Genomic DNA, 16,575 nt, shown 5'->3' on the forward strand with positions numbered 1-16,575 from the left:
CTTTTTCTTAAAAAAAAATATCTCCTTCCCCTCCTAACTCAATCACCAAAATTTCAGTATTCTATTCAAGTTACACCCAATGCTTATTCATACTAGAGGTTATATTTGTGTTTTGAAAATAAAGAGTTAGCTGAATCCTAGCTACAGAAATAAACGTTGCCCTAGCTTCCTTTATTAACATGAACAATTTGCTAACTAAATGTTAGAGCCAGACCTGGTTGCAGGATCTGAGTGATTCAAGAAAAGTAAAAGTAGCTTATCTCGGTATCAAGGCCACACCTTCAAAATACCATGGCACCAGGAAACCCTTAAAGTGAAATCAATGAGACAGTCAAAGGGAAAAATCTTTCAAATACCTGAGTGCAACTTCTACTTCAAGCTCAAAACCATCCAGGACAAAAGGTAGTTCACGTAATTGGTGCACTCTCCAGTATTGCAACCATATGTATTATCTTCAGGATGCACTTCAAGCTCTTCAAAGGCTATTTAACCAGCACCTATCTCCTCTTTGCCCTTCACTATCTTATCTTTACTGATTAAAACACTAAGGTTCCCAAACCATACTTCTGTATCTTTTATAGCTTCATTCTTCCTTCATTGTTTGATCAATACTGTACTCATTTGACTCCAATAAAAGAGCACCAAAATGGCAAGTATAATTTTCAGAGGAAGGCTCACCGTCCTCTTGAGTGAATATTTATGAAACTTAGATTGTTCACATACAGGGAATGAAAACAAAATACTTCCAGCATGATTTGTGGTGATTAATGAGTATGAAATGTGTAATAAACAGGTCTAGCCTTAAACATGATGCATTATCTTTCAACTCCATGTCTTTGGTTGATATAAAAATTGTTTGAAATTTGTTTGGAGTTCAATACAAGATGGCATTGAACATGTAATGAAATGCTCTCCACTTACCTGGGAGTGCATTTCTACCAACTTTCAAGCTTGACTCCATCTGGGACAAAGCAACCTAACTTGATTGACACCACATCCACAAACATTCACTAGCTAGGAAAACCTATATCTCGTGAATGAACAAAAAAAAGGGCTGACAAAGGACACATCATATTTTCTCCCTCCAGTTTCTCGTTTCTTAATTCTGCTCTTGCATCAATAAATACCATTAAGTTTACGTCACGCCACTGTTCTTCATGGGTAAGTTAGAATATTGAAAGGATCATGAGGCTATTAAAATACGTACATATATAGATACACAACTTTTCCTAATTGGTCCATGCTATATCATCTTGGAGCAAGGACATTATCTGAGAGTTCTGAGTGCTGTTCTCCAAAACATAGTACTGCCCTTGGATGTATAAATATTTGATTGCAGTAAGAAGAACAGATATAAACTAAATCATGGATAATTTTTGTTTTGAAGTAATTTGTTCAAATAAATGCGCAAAGTACTTGAAATAATGTTTCCTTTAAATTGAGCTTTTATTATTGCATGTTATTTTAAATGTTTGTGAGGAATTAGTTTCCATGAATTCAGAAAGGCATGTTCTAGCATAGCATTTGAAGACGTTTTGCCCTTTAATTTTTTTAAATTATCATATAACATTGATAACAATAGCAGACTTCTCTTTGCAGCCAGGCATTACCTGGCAACAACTCAATCACTGATCTCTAATTTTCTTAATTCTTCACTCTTGTATGCAATGCCACAGAAGTTGGTAATTTATCAAATGAAGGGAAAGAACCTATGAGTTGAATAATTTTGTATTCTGCTATACTAATAAACTGATTAAAACTTTGCAAAATCTTGAGTTAATTAAAAGGAGTTATCAATCTGCAAATTTCATACGTGTCCTATGGATGCCATCTGGTTCAATCATCCATTGGATAAGAATCCCTTATAAATAAATCACCATAATTCTCCTTTAGGAACTGAAGAGTGGTGACAGCTGGGTACTTGTCCAATCCTCTATAGCATTCAAGTGATGCACTATTGTCTGGATGAACAAAGAATGCCAATGACCATCGAGGTTTGTTCATCATGTCGTCAGACTGTGGAATTGGAACTCTATGTTTCTAAGGGAAAGAAACAACAATTTACCTGACTATATTCCACATGAAAGTGCAAGCATAAAGATTTCTATTTTAATCTGAGTCCATGGTGAGAAATTCAATCCTTTGCGTCTCAGGGCACATGAGCAGGCTGAAGACTGAAAATGATAAACTTAGGACACACATGAACAAGTATCTCTTAGATTAATCATTGAAGAAGGTCTACACAGGATGATTGAAGCTAGGCCATTAGAATCATGCAGAAGAATTAGAAGCTGTTGTCGGGAAGACGTAAAAAAGAGTGCAGAAACGATTTACTGGCAGGTCAGCAGTGATGTGGAACTTTAACTACATGGAGAGAGTAGAGAAGGTTAAGGGAAGATTTAGTAGAGGTATTCAAAATCATTGTTTGTTAACAATAGGGAAAAATTGGTTCTTGCCACCTAAGGATTAGTAACTAGAGAATTTTTTTTGAACATGATAAAGCCATTTGGTTCTGAATACACTGACTGAAAGGATGGAAGAAATAGATTCAAACAGGAATTGGATAAATACTTGAAGCTGAACATAGCTGTAGAGTTATAAGGAAAACACAAAGAAATCAGACAAATGGATAGGTGTATCAAAGAGCCATCATAGGTACCTTGGTCTGAGTGATTCCTTCTGTATTGTCATTCTATAATACTATCTTTTTACATTCTGTTTGTGCATTAAAAACATAGACTTTTACACATTATAGTGCATGAGCTCAGTATGTTTATAAAGGCATGAAGACAAGTGAAGTGCACAGAAAGGTCATTTACCTCTTTGAATTTATCTATCATCCTTGTCACGATATTTAAACCCTATCCTTTTAATGTTGGCTCATCCAAAAATCTTCATAAATCAAAAATTGAAACATCTTTCTAGAGAGTAAAAGTCCTTTTAATTCCTGGAACTCAACATTTCGGCCTTTCATACCACTTCAAACGATATGAAATGAGGTCAGCTTGGTGGGGCAGAAATGCATTTCTAAAGCTGACTAGAATTACTGGATCTCTCTTTGCTGTTTTCTTTTCATGAAAAATATCTTCATACAATCCCTACAGTGTGGAAACAGGCCCTTCGGCCCAACAAGTCCACACCAACCCTCAGAGCATCCTACCCAGATCCATACTGCTATAACCCACCTAATCTACACATCCCTGAACACTACGGACAATTTAGCATAGCCGATCCACCCAGCCTGCACATCTTTGGACTGTGGGAGGAAACTGGAGCACCCAGAGGGAACCCACACAGACATGAGGAGAATGTGCAAACTCCACACAGACAGTCACCTGAGGCTGGAATCAAGCCTGGGCCCCTGGCACTGTGACGCAGCAGTGCTAACCACTGAGCCACTGCGCTGCCCCAAAATATGATTCCCTGACCGGGAATCGAACCCGGGCTGCAGTGGGTTTTTCTCTTAAGCATTTGCACACCGCATCGTATTTACAGTTACACAGACATACACAATAAAAACTGAAAGAACTGCGGATGCTGTAAATCAGGAATAAAACCAGAAGATGCTGGAAAAGCTCAGTGGGTCTGGCAGCATCTCTGACGAAAAAAAACAAGAGTTAACATTTTGGGTCTGATGACCCTTCCTCAGAACTGATGGTAGCTGGGAAAACTTCAGTTTATGTGCAGAAAATAGGGAGTGAGTTGGGGTAGGGAGTAAACGATGTGGAACATTCCTTGTACCAGTCCTATTCCAGCCCCCACCTACAACTCTTTCTCTGATATATCGATGATATCATTGGTGCTGCTTCCCTCTCTTGCCCGGAATTGGAAAACTTCATTGATTTTGCTTCCAATTTCCACCCTGCCCTCACTTTCTCCTGGTCTATCTCTGACTTCTCCCTTCCCTTCCTTGACATCTCTGTTTCCATTTCTGGGGATAGACTGGCCACTAATATCCACTATAAATCCACTGACTCCCACAGCTGCCTGGACTATACATCCTCGCACCCTGCTTCCTGTAAAGACTCCATCCCATTCTCTCAGTTCCTCCGTCTCCGTTGTATATGTTCATATAAGGCTAACTTTGACAAGGAAGCCTCCGAAATATCCACCTTCTTCCTCAACTGACGATTTCCCAGCACCGTTGTTGACAGGGCCCTCAACCATGTCTGACCCATCTCCCACACTTTCGCCCTCACCCCTTCTCTTCCCTCCCACAACAGCGATAAGGCTCCCCTTGTCCTTACCTATCATCCCACCAGCACCCACATCCAGGAGATCATAAGACACCATTTCCGCCACTGCCAGCGAGATGCCACCACCAGATACATACTCCTCTGTCTGCCTTCCGCAGGGACCGTTCCCTCCAGTACACCCTGGTCCACACTTCCTTCACCCCAAACACCCCCTGTCCCATGGCACCTTCCCCTGTAACTGGTGAAGGTACAACACCTGCCCATTTACCTCCTCCCTCCCCAGTATCCAAGGGCCTAAACATACCTTCCAGGTGAAGCAAAGCCTCACCTACACTTCCCAGAATCTAGTCTCCTGCATTCGCTGCTCACCATGTGGTGTCCTCTACACTGGGGAAACAAAGCATAGATTGGGAGACTGCATCGCGGAACGTCTGTGTTCTGCTCACAAAAAAGACCCTGTTGCCTGCCACATCAATACACCATGCTTTTTCCTCACCAACATATCTGTCTCTGGCTTGCTGCAGTGTTCCAGTGAAGCTCAACGCAAGCTGAAAGAACAACACCTCATTTTCCGCTTGTGGACCCTGCAGCCTTCCGGACTCAATATTGAGTTCAATAATATTAGGGCCTAAACTCTCCCATGTCCCAGCCCCCTATCCCACACACCAGGCCTTATTATCACATAGCCTGCCATTACACACCACCTATTGTTATCACTAACAGTCCCCATCAACAACTATTCACCCTCCCAACCAGATCATTATCAACTCCTTTGTCTGTCCAACTGTCTTTCTCTCTCTTTGGGCTCTATCGTATCGTTTACTCCCTACCCCACCCCACTCCCTATTTTCTGCATATAAACTGAAGTTTTCCCAGCTACCATCAGTTCTGAGGAAGGGTCACCAGACCTAAAACATTAACTCTGATTTTTTTCTTCACAGATGCTGTCAGACCTGCTGAGCTTTTCCAGCAACTTGTGGTTTTGACACAGACATACACATTTGACTGGACAGTTTTGAATGAAATAAAATACACTTTTTTTCAAACAGACCAGTAGACAATTGCACTAACAATGGACTGTATCTTAGTAAATATAATTGCTATTTCATATCATGTTCAACAAATTTACAGATATTGTTCTCTAATTGAGAAATCTATTAAAATAAGTTGTAAGTTAATCAATAATTTAAATGCATGGAGAGAAATTTTATTTGCTATGATCTTAATTATTACTATTTTACCAAAATAAATGCAGTCTCACCGTGGAAATCAATGCGTCAGATGACCATCTTTGTAGGGTATCAGCTATGTTGAGTAAAAGAGTATTTGGAATGTAGGGAGCAGCAATGAACTGGCCAGACTTGTGCATGACCTAAAATACAAATGTTGTTAAAACTCCACCAACAACTGCGTCAAACACCATTTCTAGTTTGATTTTCCCCTTTCTCCCAATTTGGGAAGAATTCTGCTATGCACTCACAGCTAGTGGTGATTCTTTGTCTATCTAGATAATGAGAAATAACAGGTTATTTTCTTTATGGAAGGCATTAAATTCAATCCTTCTCTTGACTGAAATCTGCAAAGTTTCATGAAGGCCATTGTATGACAGTGAGCTGCATTTGACTCTCTCCTTTATAACACAATCGTTCTGTAACTAATTGCAATTTCCCCATTGTGATTGTACCAGGCAAAGGATTGAACCAGTGAATTCCTGGCCTTCTATGATTTGTTGCCACAACAAGTAGTCAGTTTCTATCTGAGCCATTCCATATTCTCGTATTTTGACTTCCCTTTATAAATTGTTACAGGCACAATATGTATAAAATTTCTATAAATGAATTAAATTAAATAAATGGTAAATTACTTGTGATTAGCAAGTCAAACTTTATTTCCAATTAAGTATTGCTCAAAAAGAGCATCAAGCTGATGGAAGACTGAGCACAGTAAGCAATCCAGAGGTCTGAAATTTCAGCTTCGAGGGAGGCTGCTAGGGAAGATTCCATATTTGTGGGAGCACCTTGGGAGATAATGCCAACTTTTTGGGGCTTTCATTTTCAGCGGATAAAGGCTGGGTGGGAACTGCAGTCACGTGAGTTGACCTGGGAAAGAGGTCTGACGCAGCCAGAGGTGCTGCTGAATGGAAAAAAAAGGTTCTCCAGCCCTTACTGCACACACCCACTGACTATCTACTAAACTCCCCTTTTGCCATTTACTACACCTCATCCGCCTCCACCCACCCCACTGCAGCACCCAGGCCTGCTACACAAATCAATCCATACCCTTAAAAGGTAACAGTGAAAAGCAAAAAACTGGGGTTGTTTCCCTGACATTGAGAATTACAGAGTTTGAACCCACTCACCATTTTTAAAGAGCTCCCAAATCAACCAAAATTCATAGAAAATCCAAGCCAGAAATTTCGTGCTTATTGCTGTCTGAATCAACAACTATTTTAAGAATAATAAGCTATTTGATAACATGAATCAAAGTGTGATAACATTTCTTGTTAAATTGTATGAATGAACTTAATATTGGAGGGGAATCACATAGGGTTATGCAATTAATAAGTTTGTTCTCAAATGATAAGGCACCAACATTATCAATGCTGTTAACTTTAGCTTCAGGATGTCATTCATATATTTATTTACATTATGAAAGAAATATGAGAGGGTATTGTTTGGCATAGAATAATTGTTTTGACTACCTAATGACTAGGATTTCGTGGTGCCAGTGAAGGCAACAGAGTCATTATGGTGTAGAAGGAGACCATTTGGTCCAATATGTCTGCTCTAGCTCCTCGAGCATTTTGATTTAATGTCAAACTCTTGTCTTTTCCTGTAACCCTGCAAATTGTTTGTATTCAAATAATCACTTTATGCCCTCTTGAATACCTAAATTGAAACTGCATCCCCTACACTTCCGATGATTCTAGATTGACATTTACCTCCAACCCTCCATTCTTATCTTGAAAGAGTAAAGTGAATGTTCCATAATCAGAATGCTCTCCACATCGCACTTGATCTTCCTTCACAGAGGATCTCTGTATTGGTGGGTAGTATGCAGTTCTCAGAGTTGTAAAATTTTGATTACCTTTGAGAGATGACATAACAGTTTATAATGTAGAAATTATGTTGAAAGGCAAAGTTATATTTAAAAACTATTCTTATGAATACCCAAATGAAACAAATAGCAATCATTATTCTTCTATTTCCTGTAGAAGTCTTGACACATTTTCCATTTAAACAATCATACTATCAGTTTGAATAATTTTTTCTCTTCTCAAATTCCTACTGCTTCTCGCATTTTCTGAAGCTGTTGATTCTTTATTAGCATACAGCTCTATAAACTGCTCTCTCTACCTGTCCTGCCACCTTTCGTGATCTGGATACATAAAGAATCATGTCCCTCTGCTCCTGCACCCCCTTAAATTTTGTAACCTCTATCTTATACTGTCTGTAAGTTTCTCCCAACCAAAATGCACCGCCTCATACCTCTCCACATTGAACTTCATCCACCACATATCTGACTCTGCTACCAACTTATCCATGTTGTTCTGGAACTATAAACCGTTCTTATCATAGTTTAGCATGCTTCCAAATTTTGTGTCATCCATAATCTTAAAATTGTCCCTTGCCCATCAAGATCTAGATCATTAATATATAATGGAAAAGTAAGGGTCCCAGCACCAACCACTGGGAAGCTCCAATCCAAACCTTCCTTCATCTTAAAAATATCTTTCCTATTACTCAGCCATTTTTTTTTATCCATGTTTCACTGTCTCTTTTATTCTATGAGCTATAACTTTTTTAAAGTGTTGTGTGGCATTGTATTGAATGCTATGTTGAGAAATGTTTGAAAGGTTGAAATTCAAAAATTTATCAATAGAGGAGAGGATTATAGGGATAGTGTGGATAAAAGGCATTGAATTGTTTGATCCGCAATTGTATTAAATGGGAAAGCAGGCTCAACAGTCTAAATGGACTACTCCTGTTCCTGTGTTTCTAGGTCCTTTGAAAGTCCATGTTTACCACATCAACACCAATACCCTCGTTGATTCTTCCTGTTACCTCTTCAAAAACTCCAAGTTAGGCAACTAGAATTTCACTTTTAGCAATCTATGCTAGCTCTTTCTAAACAAACCAACTTTTTTTTCCATGTGATTACTAATTTTATCTGAAATAACTCTTTCTAGGTATACCACCACCATTGAAGTTACTGAACTAACTGACTTGTAATTACTGGACTTATCCTAAAAGCTTTTTAAAACAACGGTATAAAGTTTGCCATTCTCTAGTGCTATGGCATCTCTTTTGAATCTAGGAATGACTGAATGATTATGATGAGTGTCTTTGCAATTTCCACTCTCACTTCTATCAATATCCTTGGATCTATTCATCTTGTTTCAGTACTTTATCATCCTTAAATATCGACAGCCTATCCAATTTTAGTGAAATCCACTCTTGTGACAAAGCTGCCTTCTCTGAATGGCAAATAATGCCATTCAGGTCTGCTCTTCTACTCAATAAGATTGAGGATTTTCAGATCGGCTACAATCAACTTTTCTGCCTTATTGCCAGTACCCTCGATTCCCTTTCTAATTAAAAATCTAAGTATCTCAGCCTTAAACATATTAATGACCCAACTTTGACAGCTCTCCATGGTAGAGATTTCTACAGATTGACTAGCTTCTGAGAGAAACAAGCCCCCCTTATCGCTGTCTTAACTGGGTGACTTCTGATTCTAAGAATATGCTGTCTGGCCCTAGACTCTTCCCACAAAGGGAGACAACCTCTCAGCGTCTATCCTTTCAAGCCACTTAAAAATCTTGTGTGTTTCAATAAGGTTGTCTCTCATTCCTATGAAGTCCAAAGAGTGCAGGCCCACCCTACTCAATCTCTCCTGATAGGAAAATGCCATACCCAGAATCAACCTGGTGAACCTTCTCTGAATTGTATTCAATGCCAGTATATCTTTTCTTAGATAAGGGGCCCAAAGATGTTCAGTATACTGACTGTGGTCTAATTAGTGCCTTGTATAGTTTTAGAAGATCTTGCTATTTTTATACTACATTTCCTTTGAAATAAAGGTCAGCAATCCATTTGCCTTCCCTGTTACTCATTGAATTTGCCACCTGTGAATTTTTTCACATAACCCCTCTTCGCTTCTTCACCTTCCCTTGTGAATGTTCTGTATCCTTCCAGGTTCTCAACTGTTTTTTTGACCTGTCACCTGTCAGATAATTTAGTGTACCTTGATTGAGTAGCTTCCACTGATGTGTTGGACATGACTGTGAAAGGTGACAGGCCATTTAAACATGGATGCAATTGCAGTAGATTTTACTATTGTCAAAATAACTACTTACTCCCCATTCTTTTGTGCTGGCTGGTAAAGAAATCACTCTCCAGGCCCAGGCCCAGTGCAATAATTTTCAGAATTCGGACAGACAATTGCTGACAGGCTTTGTAGAATGATTCCATACTTCTTGTAAACTCAGGAGCATGGCCAACAGGCCAATTCTAATATAAGTGAAAAAAAATGGATGTTTAAATCTATATTTTCTTGAGTGAAATAAGAAGTTAAAGAAGTATGCCTGCAATGTTTTCATTACTTTAAATTTTAAATTGATTTAGAGAATAAAAGTCAATTTCAGATTTCAAGCACCTTTTATTATTTAATTCAGTCATTAAACGATCAAAACACTTCAGAGGCTAGAAGTTTGAAGACCCCAGTTTTGGAGACAGGTCATGATTAGCTAGCCTGCCCTATTCAGATTAAGATGGGCAACTCATGAATTTAGTGCACCAACATCATTGAATGGTTGTAGCATTGGCCTCAGTGATTCTTAGGCTGCTTAGCTCTACTAAATGCTGCTTGTGACCTCTGTGCTGTAGGTGGTGAGTTCCTTGCAACATTGATAGCAGATCACATTGTCCACCAACCTTCCTTGTAAAGGTTGATCCACTATTGAAAGTAAGTACACTGCTGAAGTGAAGGAGGTTAGTTAAATGAAGATTTTGGGAGGCTGAGTGACACAGCACACTAGTGAGTACACTCCTGGGTTTGGTGCCATTGCCTTGAAGATGATGAACAAGATGAAGAACAGAAGTGAATACTTGTTTCCCTTGGTTGGCAGGAAACTGTCATGCGCTAGCCCGAGGAAGAAATGGGAGCACCTTGCCAGGCAGGAAGGTGATGTGCCTTTTGGGCATCAGAAGTTCTGAGGAAGGGTCACCGGACCCGAAACGTTAACTCTGTTTTCTCCTCCACAGATGCTGCCAGACCTGCTGAGCTTCTCCAGCAACTTTGTTCATGTTCAAACTTAACAAGTTTGGATGATATTCAGACTAGGGCTGACAAGTGGCAAGTAACATTCATGCCACACAAATGCCAGCCAATTACCATGTCCAACAAGAGAGAATCTAACCATAGCCACTTGACATTAAATGCTTTATCATCACTGAATTCCCTACAATCAACATCCTGGCAGTTACCATTGACCAGAAACTCAAGTAGGCTGGCCATATAAACACAGTGGCTACAAGAATAGGTCAGAGGCTAGGAACATTGCAGCAAGTAACTCACCTCCTAACTCCCCAAATTTACAAGGCACGTGTCAGGAGTCTGATGGAATACTGTCCACTTGTCTGGATGGGTGCAACTCCAGCAACACTCAAGAAACTTAACACCATTTAGGACAAAGCAGCCAACTTGACTAGCCTTGCATCTACAAATATCCATTCCCTCCAACACCGGTACTCAGTAGCAGCAGTGTGTGTTATCTACAAGATGCACTGCAGAAATTTGCCAAAGATCCTTAGACAGCACTTTCCAAACCTATGACCACTTTGGTTCAGAAGCATAAGGACAGTAGATACATGGGAACACCACTACCTCCAAGTTACCCCTCCCAAGTCACTCACCATCCTGACTTGGAAATATATACCATTCCTTCACTGTCACTGTGTCAAAATCCTGGGAATTCCTTTCCTAAGCGTATTGTGGGTCATCCTACAGCACAGGGACTGCAACGGTTCTAGAATGCACCTCATTACCACTTTCTCAAGGGAACCTAGGGATGGGCAATAAATGCTGGCTACCCAGTGATACCCAGGTTCCATGAATGAACAAATTAAAAACTGAACTTCATTCCTGAAACCATTCTTTTAAATCATTTTACCACCCTCTTGAAAGGCTTCACATCCAACCTAAAGTCTGATATTTAGAATTGGAGCTAAACCAGTGATTTATGAAGTTAATCATGCTCTCGATGGGTTTGCACTCTGTGCATCTACTGGTAAAGTTCAGGAACCTGTTTACCTTTTTAACTATCTTCTCATCTAGCCTAGTACCTTTGATGATAAGTAACATATGCAGGCATTCTGAGCGTGCACCAACTTTAAATTTCTTTTAATTAATTCTTGGAATATGGATGTTGCTGTATATTGGTCATCTTTGATTGTCCTTGAGAAGGTGGTAATGAGTTACCTTCTCAAACTGTTGCAGTTTTTAAGGTGTATCCTTCGTTTTATATTGCCTCTCCTCATTCTTTCCACAAAATGTGTCACTTCACATTTTTGTGCATTAATTTTCATCAACCATGTGTTCAACCATTCCAGCAGCCTCTCACTATCTATCACTATTTATCATAGTTCCAGTATAATGGGAACTGTACTACATGAGATTGTTTAACAGGCTCCAACTTCTGCAAAAGACTGCATTTTGAGGTTAGACAATAATTGCTTTAGCAGTTTGCTACAAGCAATGAGTTGGGGGAGGGGTAACTTTTGAAACACGTCTCAATCAGCTCAGACCATTAAGGAATCTCAGTGGCTGATACATCCTGGAGTTATTAAGATAGTTGTTGGCATTTTGTGTAGCTGTGTCTTTCTAGTTGATAAATCTAACTCTATTGAGCTGTATAAAGAGTTGTTTTTAGCCTTCTCTTTTGTTAGGCAGGAGTTTCTACCCTAGATCTAGTTGGGTGAAAGCTCTTTATCTCTGCTATAAAAATAGTGAGCCTCTGGAATGCTGAGTTAAAAGAACTTAACACAAAACTTTATTGAAGGTATATGATACAATGGGTTCAAATTAAGGAGATAATAGATGGTTGTAATGCAAAGTTTTTTTGTGGGACATGGGCTTTGCTGACTGGCCAGTATTTATTGTCCATTCCAGCTTCCCTTGAGAAGGTGGTGGTGAGCTGGCTTCTTGAACCGCTGCAGTCCACATGCAATGATATTAGGGAGGGAGATGCAGGATTTTGACCTAGCAACAGTGAAGGAATGGAGATGCATTTCCAAGTAAGGATGGCTTGGAGGGGAACTTGCAAGTGGTGGTAGTTCCATGTATCTGCTCCCTTGTCCTTCTAGATGGAAGTGGTCATGGGTCTGGAAGGTGCTATCTAAGGATACTTGGTGAATTTCTGCAGTGTGTCTTGTAGATAGTACACATTGCTGCTACTGAGCATCAGTGTTGGAGGGAGTGATGCTCATTGATACGGAAATGATGAAGAGGGCTGCTTTGTCCTGGATGGTGTTAAGTTCTTGAATTTTGTTGGAACGGCACTCATCCAAGCAAGTGGGGAGTGTTCCACCAGACTCCTGACTTGTGCCTTGCAGATAGTGGACAGCTTTTGGGGAGTCAAGAGGTAAGTCATTCGCTGCAGTATTCATAGCCTTTGACTTGCTCTTGTAGCCACTATATTTATGTGATGAATCTAGTTGAGCTTCTGGTCAATGGTAACCTTCAGGATGTTGATAGTGAGGGATTCAGTGATGGTAACACCACTGAATGTCAAGGTGGGGGGTTGTTCTTTAGATTGTCTTATTGGAAATGGTCATTGGGATGTGAGGGATATCAAGGATTGATCACACTGTTAATAAAGAGTGAAGTTCCCTGCAGCCTGTCTATTCTTTTTCCTGTAATTTTTTTAAAACAATAAACTGCACATAAAATTCTAATCCTACCATAGAGATAATATATAAGGAGAGAAAAGAACCTCAGTCCAAATTTTGAGATCTTACATGACTTTCAGATAATGATGATAGATTAAAAACTTCTTTCAGGTCTTCACATTTTGTGGAATTTAATCTGTAAAGAACACAACATTTAATAAACAGAGATGTATAGAATTAATACTCAGATCATCTTCAAGCCTGCTCCTTTCATGTACTATGTAAGATTTATGCCTATCAACAATTACCCAAATAGAGCAATCAACACAGAGAAAAATTCTGCATTAATATTCCTTGATCCCAAGAGTAAAACAAACTATAGTCTACAACACAAACGGATTCCTACATCTCATTGTCAATTGGCAGAGATATCAGTTAAGTAATCCCGGACTGGTTTGTTTAAGGAATAATGAGATAATCAATATAAAAGTGTGATTTTCAGCTGCTGTTAATTAGTTGTGATGGTATCAAAATTCCTCTGCACTAACGATGGCAAAGTAATCTTCAGGGGATCAGCATAATGCAACTTCCATTCAGTGTTTTCTTCAGATCATGTGCTTGCATTTGGGATTGAAGTATCATGAGTCATATTGAATGACATTTTTGAGGGAATCTTACCTTTCTAATTCAATCCAACCTTGGCTTGGAATCTCAGAGTCCAGTATACGGGCATATTGTTGTTTAATGTCCTTTGGAAGCTGAAAGAAATTCTTGCTGATGTCCATCATTTTAAACACCTAAGGAGCATAATTGTTTGAAAGATTACAAAATGCGCATTCTATGTTTATTATAGCAACACTGGGGTTTCACTAGATTAATAAACTTTAGCATTTGCACTTTTTAAGCCTAATCTCCTGTTTGATTAATTATGTCCTTCTGTTCATCAATTTCTACTCAGTGCTTTTATTTAATTTTAATCTTGTGATTTCTCAGCTTTTCAGTAGTTTAATATTCTTCATCTCTTCTCTCTTTACATTCCCATCTTCTCTTCTTTTAGACAATAAAGACATTCATCATGAAAGGAAAATTGGAAATTGAAGTATGAGTCCTCTAGTAGATCAGTATAGACATATACGAACAAATGAATTAGGGGCTGGAGCAGGCCATCATGTCAACTCATATTGTAAATGAGTTTGTGAAATGTTAGTTGATGTAATATTTCTGGAGAGATTATAAATATGTTCTTATGGTAATTGTTTATAGTTTTATTGAATTGCAAATATCTGTGAACTTCAAAATTGAATGAAGAGTGATCTTACTCCAATTATAAAGGTGATTTCATGATGTGGTATTTTGGAGTGTCCTTCAAACTCAGTAAAAAACAGGGAGATGATCCAGATCATCTATACTGCTGCGCAACTGATTCTGTGGCAGAAGAAGAACATTTAAAGTCCTTGTACCTGCAACTAACTCATGTCAATCTCATTGACTGTGTCTGAGGATATTGGCTTTTCCTCCTGCGGCAGCTGGAACACAGTAATGATGTCTGTCGGAAACTAAAATAAAAGAAAGATCTTTTGTAGAAACAGACCTTTCTGTTGCTAGAGCAATAGATTTTTATAGCAACAAATCAACTCTGGTGACATATACCATTTTATGCAGACTTCACTTCATAAACCATGAAGACCATTGAAGGTTTGCCACTGGAGAAGTGCTTTGTTCCTTTCCCCATGGAAAGGAGCAAATGAGATAGGGAAGAGGTGTGTGTAGTATAGGTAGCCAGTATTTCACTTAAAATCTTCATTTTAGGGAATTCCGTTCAGCATCATTCCATCTTCTATTCGTTATGCTATTGACAAAATGAGAGTCAAATCCACACTACATTAATTACTGTCAATGTTGTGCCTCCTCACCTGCAAATTAAAATGCCCTTCTGAAATAAATCTACTCAGAATTTATATTGATGTATCTTATCTGGGTGCATTTGTGATACTTAATATATTTAAATTGATGAGATGAAATTTTAAGATGTGCTTTACATATTTCACATTTTTAGATGTGACACATTTAAATTTTGCATTTGGGCATGTGTCATAATTGTTAAGCAGGTTAAAAACAAAACTCTTAAAGTATAATCATCGAGCAAGTTAACAGTTCAGAACAGTGAGCAAAACAAATATAAACATGTTAATATCTACATGGCATAATGCAAAGGACTTTTGTTAAAAATTAATCACTCTTTATTTTGGTAAAATTACAACATAGTAGAACAAGACCACTCATCTTGTTTCATTAAGCATTCATGTTAATATGCCCAACAAATTGAAGAATACTATATGTAAAATGAGAATATAAAATGAATACACACATCTTGATCTTCGATCCCAGTGTTTTTCAGGTACACAAACCCAATGTCTCTGAAGGCTCTTATGATCTCTCTGGATATTCGTTCCATTTCAGCAGCTGAGGGCTCAGGTGTTCCTAAGCCAACTGCACCAAAATCAATCACTTCGATGTTCATCTTGTTGCAAAGTTTCTGTCTCCTTCAGTGCTTTCAGTAAAATAGGCAGAACAAATTGATTGGAATAGGATCGACTAAAAATGAAAATGAAACCAAATTTGCATGGAAAATAAGTATATGAAGTAAATTAGTTTTAAATTCAACAAGATCTATTGAAATTAATGCCAAATTTTGGGCTTGAGAAATAGGGCTTGGTGTCACTTATTTGACAGATTCTATGAATGCCCCAAAATGGCTTCTGCCGTGCTTATGCTCAAATGTGAGGTAAGACACAATGGATGTTAGAATGGTATAGATCTTAGTATAAGCCTTGAATATCCATCAGAAGTATGGAGACCAGGCAGATTGGAACAGAATCAGCATGCAATGCTGATTTGATACCTTTGTTCCCAGTTAACACAACTTAAGACACAAATGCTTAGCAGCAGGAAGAATACTTTTGTAGTGCCTTTTCAAGGGGTCACTTTCTGGTAAGCAGCTGGTTAATTTCTTCTTCAGTTGTTTGGATTGTACAAACTTAGCACCTTCCATTGTTGTTTCAAGTTTCAAAAAGGTAAAGAAATTGGTATGATAGGTGCTGAATAACATTTTGCTAATTTCTGTCAGGCAAACCAACTGCTCCTAGACATGGATGTAATAATACAGCAATCTCTTTAGAATACAGCATGATCTGGGGACTGTAGTAATGCACCTACCTCTGGGATCAAATTCCACCTGCTCCAGATATCTATTGCAACATCTGAACAGGTTGATTTAAAACGAATCAGAGGGCGGCAGAGATGTCACTGAGAGGAATTCTGGGAGATGGCACTGCAATCACCATGACCAGGGAGTGGATTGCATTAAGACACCCTCACATGAGGAAGAGTATTGAATCAGAAGGCAGCAGAGATGTCACTGAGTGGGCACTGTAGTCACCATTGACTGGTCTGAATATTGCAGAGGAACTGGTGTCAAGGAATGATAA

The 16,575-nt window shown here is 38.8% G+C and overlaps 1 protein-coding gene across 2 annotated transcripts; it reads right to left on the minus strand.

The window, feature by feature from the left end:
• Nucleotides 1–1,427: 1,427 nt before the first annotated feature.
• On the minus strand, nt 1,428–15,743 carry si:dkey-10o6.2 (uncharacterized protein LOC100124608 homolog). Of its 2 annotated transcripts, none has more exons than XM_020515125.2 (7): nt 15,456–15,743; nt 13,766–13,884; nt 13,217–13,283; nt 9,556–9,709; nt 7,138–7,283; nt 5,458–5,568; nt 1,428–2,040 (listed from the first exon to the last, which is right to left on the minus strand). In XM_020515125.2, the coding sequence occupies exons 1-7, from the start codon at nt 15,606–15,608 to the stop codon at nt 1,837–1,839; spliced, it is 954 nt and encodes a 317-aa protein (XP_020370714.1). In that variant the 5' UTR covers nt 15,609–15,743; the 3' UTR covers nt 1,428–1,836. The 2 variants fall into 2 exon arrangements, with proteins under 2 accessions (XP_020370714.1, XP_048462886.1); XM_048606929.1 differs by lacking the exon at nt 15,456–15,743 and adding an exon at nt 14,548–14,643.
• Nucleotides 15,744–16,575: the final 832 nt, after the last annotated feature.

Source organism: Rhincodon typus, chromosome 17, assembly GCF_021869965.1.
Source record: "Rhincodon typus isolate 14 chromosome 17, sRhiTyp1.1, whole genome shotgun sequence".
In the NCBI taxonomy this organism is placed as follows: domain Eukaryota; kingdom Metazoa; phylum Chordata; class Chondrichthyes; order Orectolobiformes; family Rhincodontidae; genus Rhincodon; species Rhincodon typus.

What these genes read in the sequence shown, in the direction of transcription:
- si:dkey-10o6.2 (XM_020515125.2), bottom strand. Translation starts at nt 15,608, where the DNA reads ATGAACATCGAAGTGATTGATTTTGGTGCAGTTGGCTTAGGAACACCT. An exon ending in CTGGGATCGAAGATCAAGAT is followed by an intron (nt 13,885 to 15,455) that starts GTGTGTATTCAT and finishes TATGCTCCTTAG; the next exon opens with GTGTTTAAAATGATGGACAT. An exon ending in CTGACGCATTGATTTCCACG is followed by an intron (nt 2,041 to 5,457) that starts GTGAGACTGCAT and finishes TCTTTCCCTTAG; the next exon opens with AAACATAGAGTTCCAATTCC.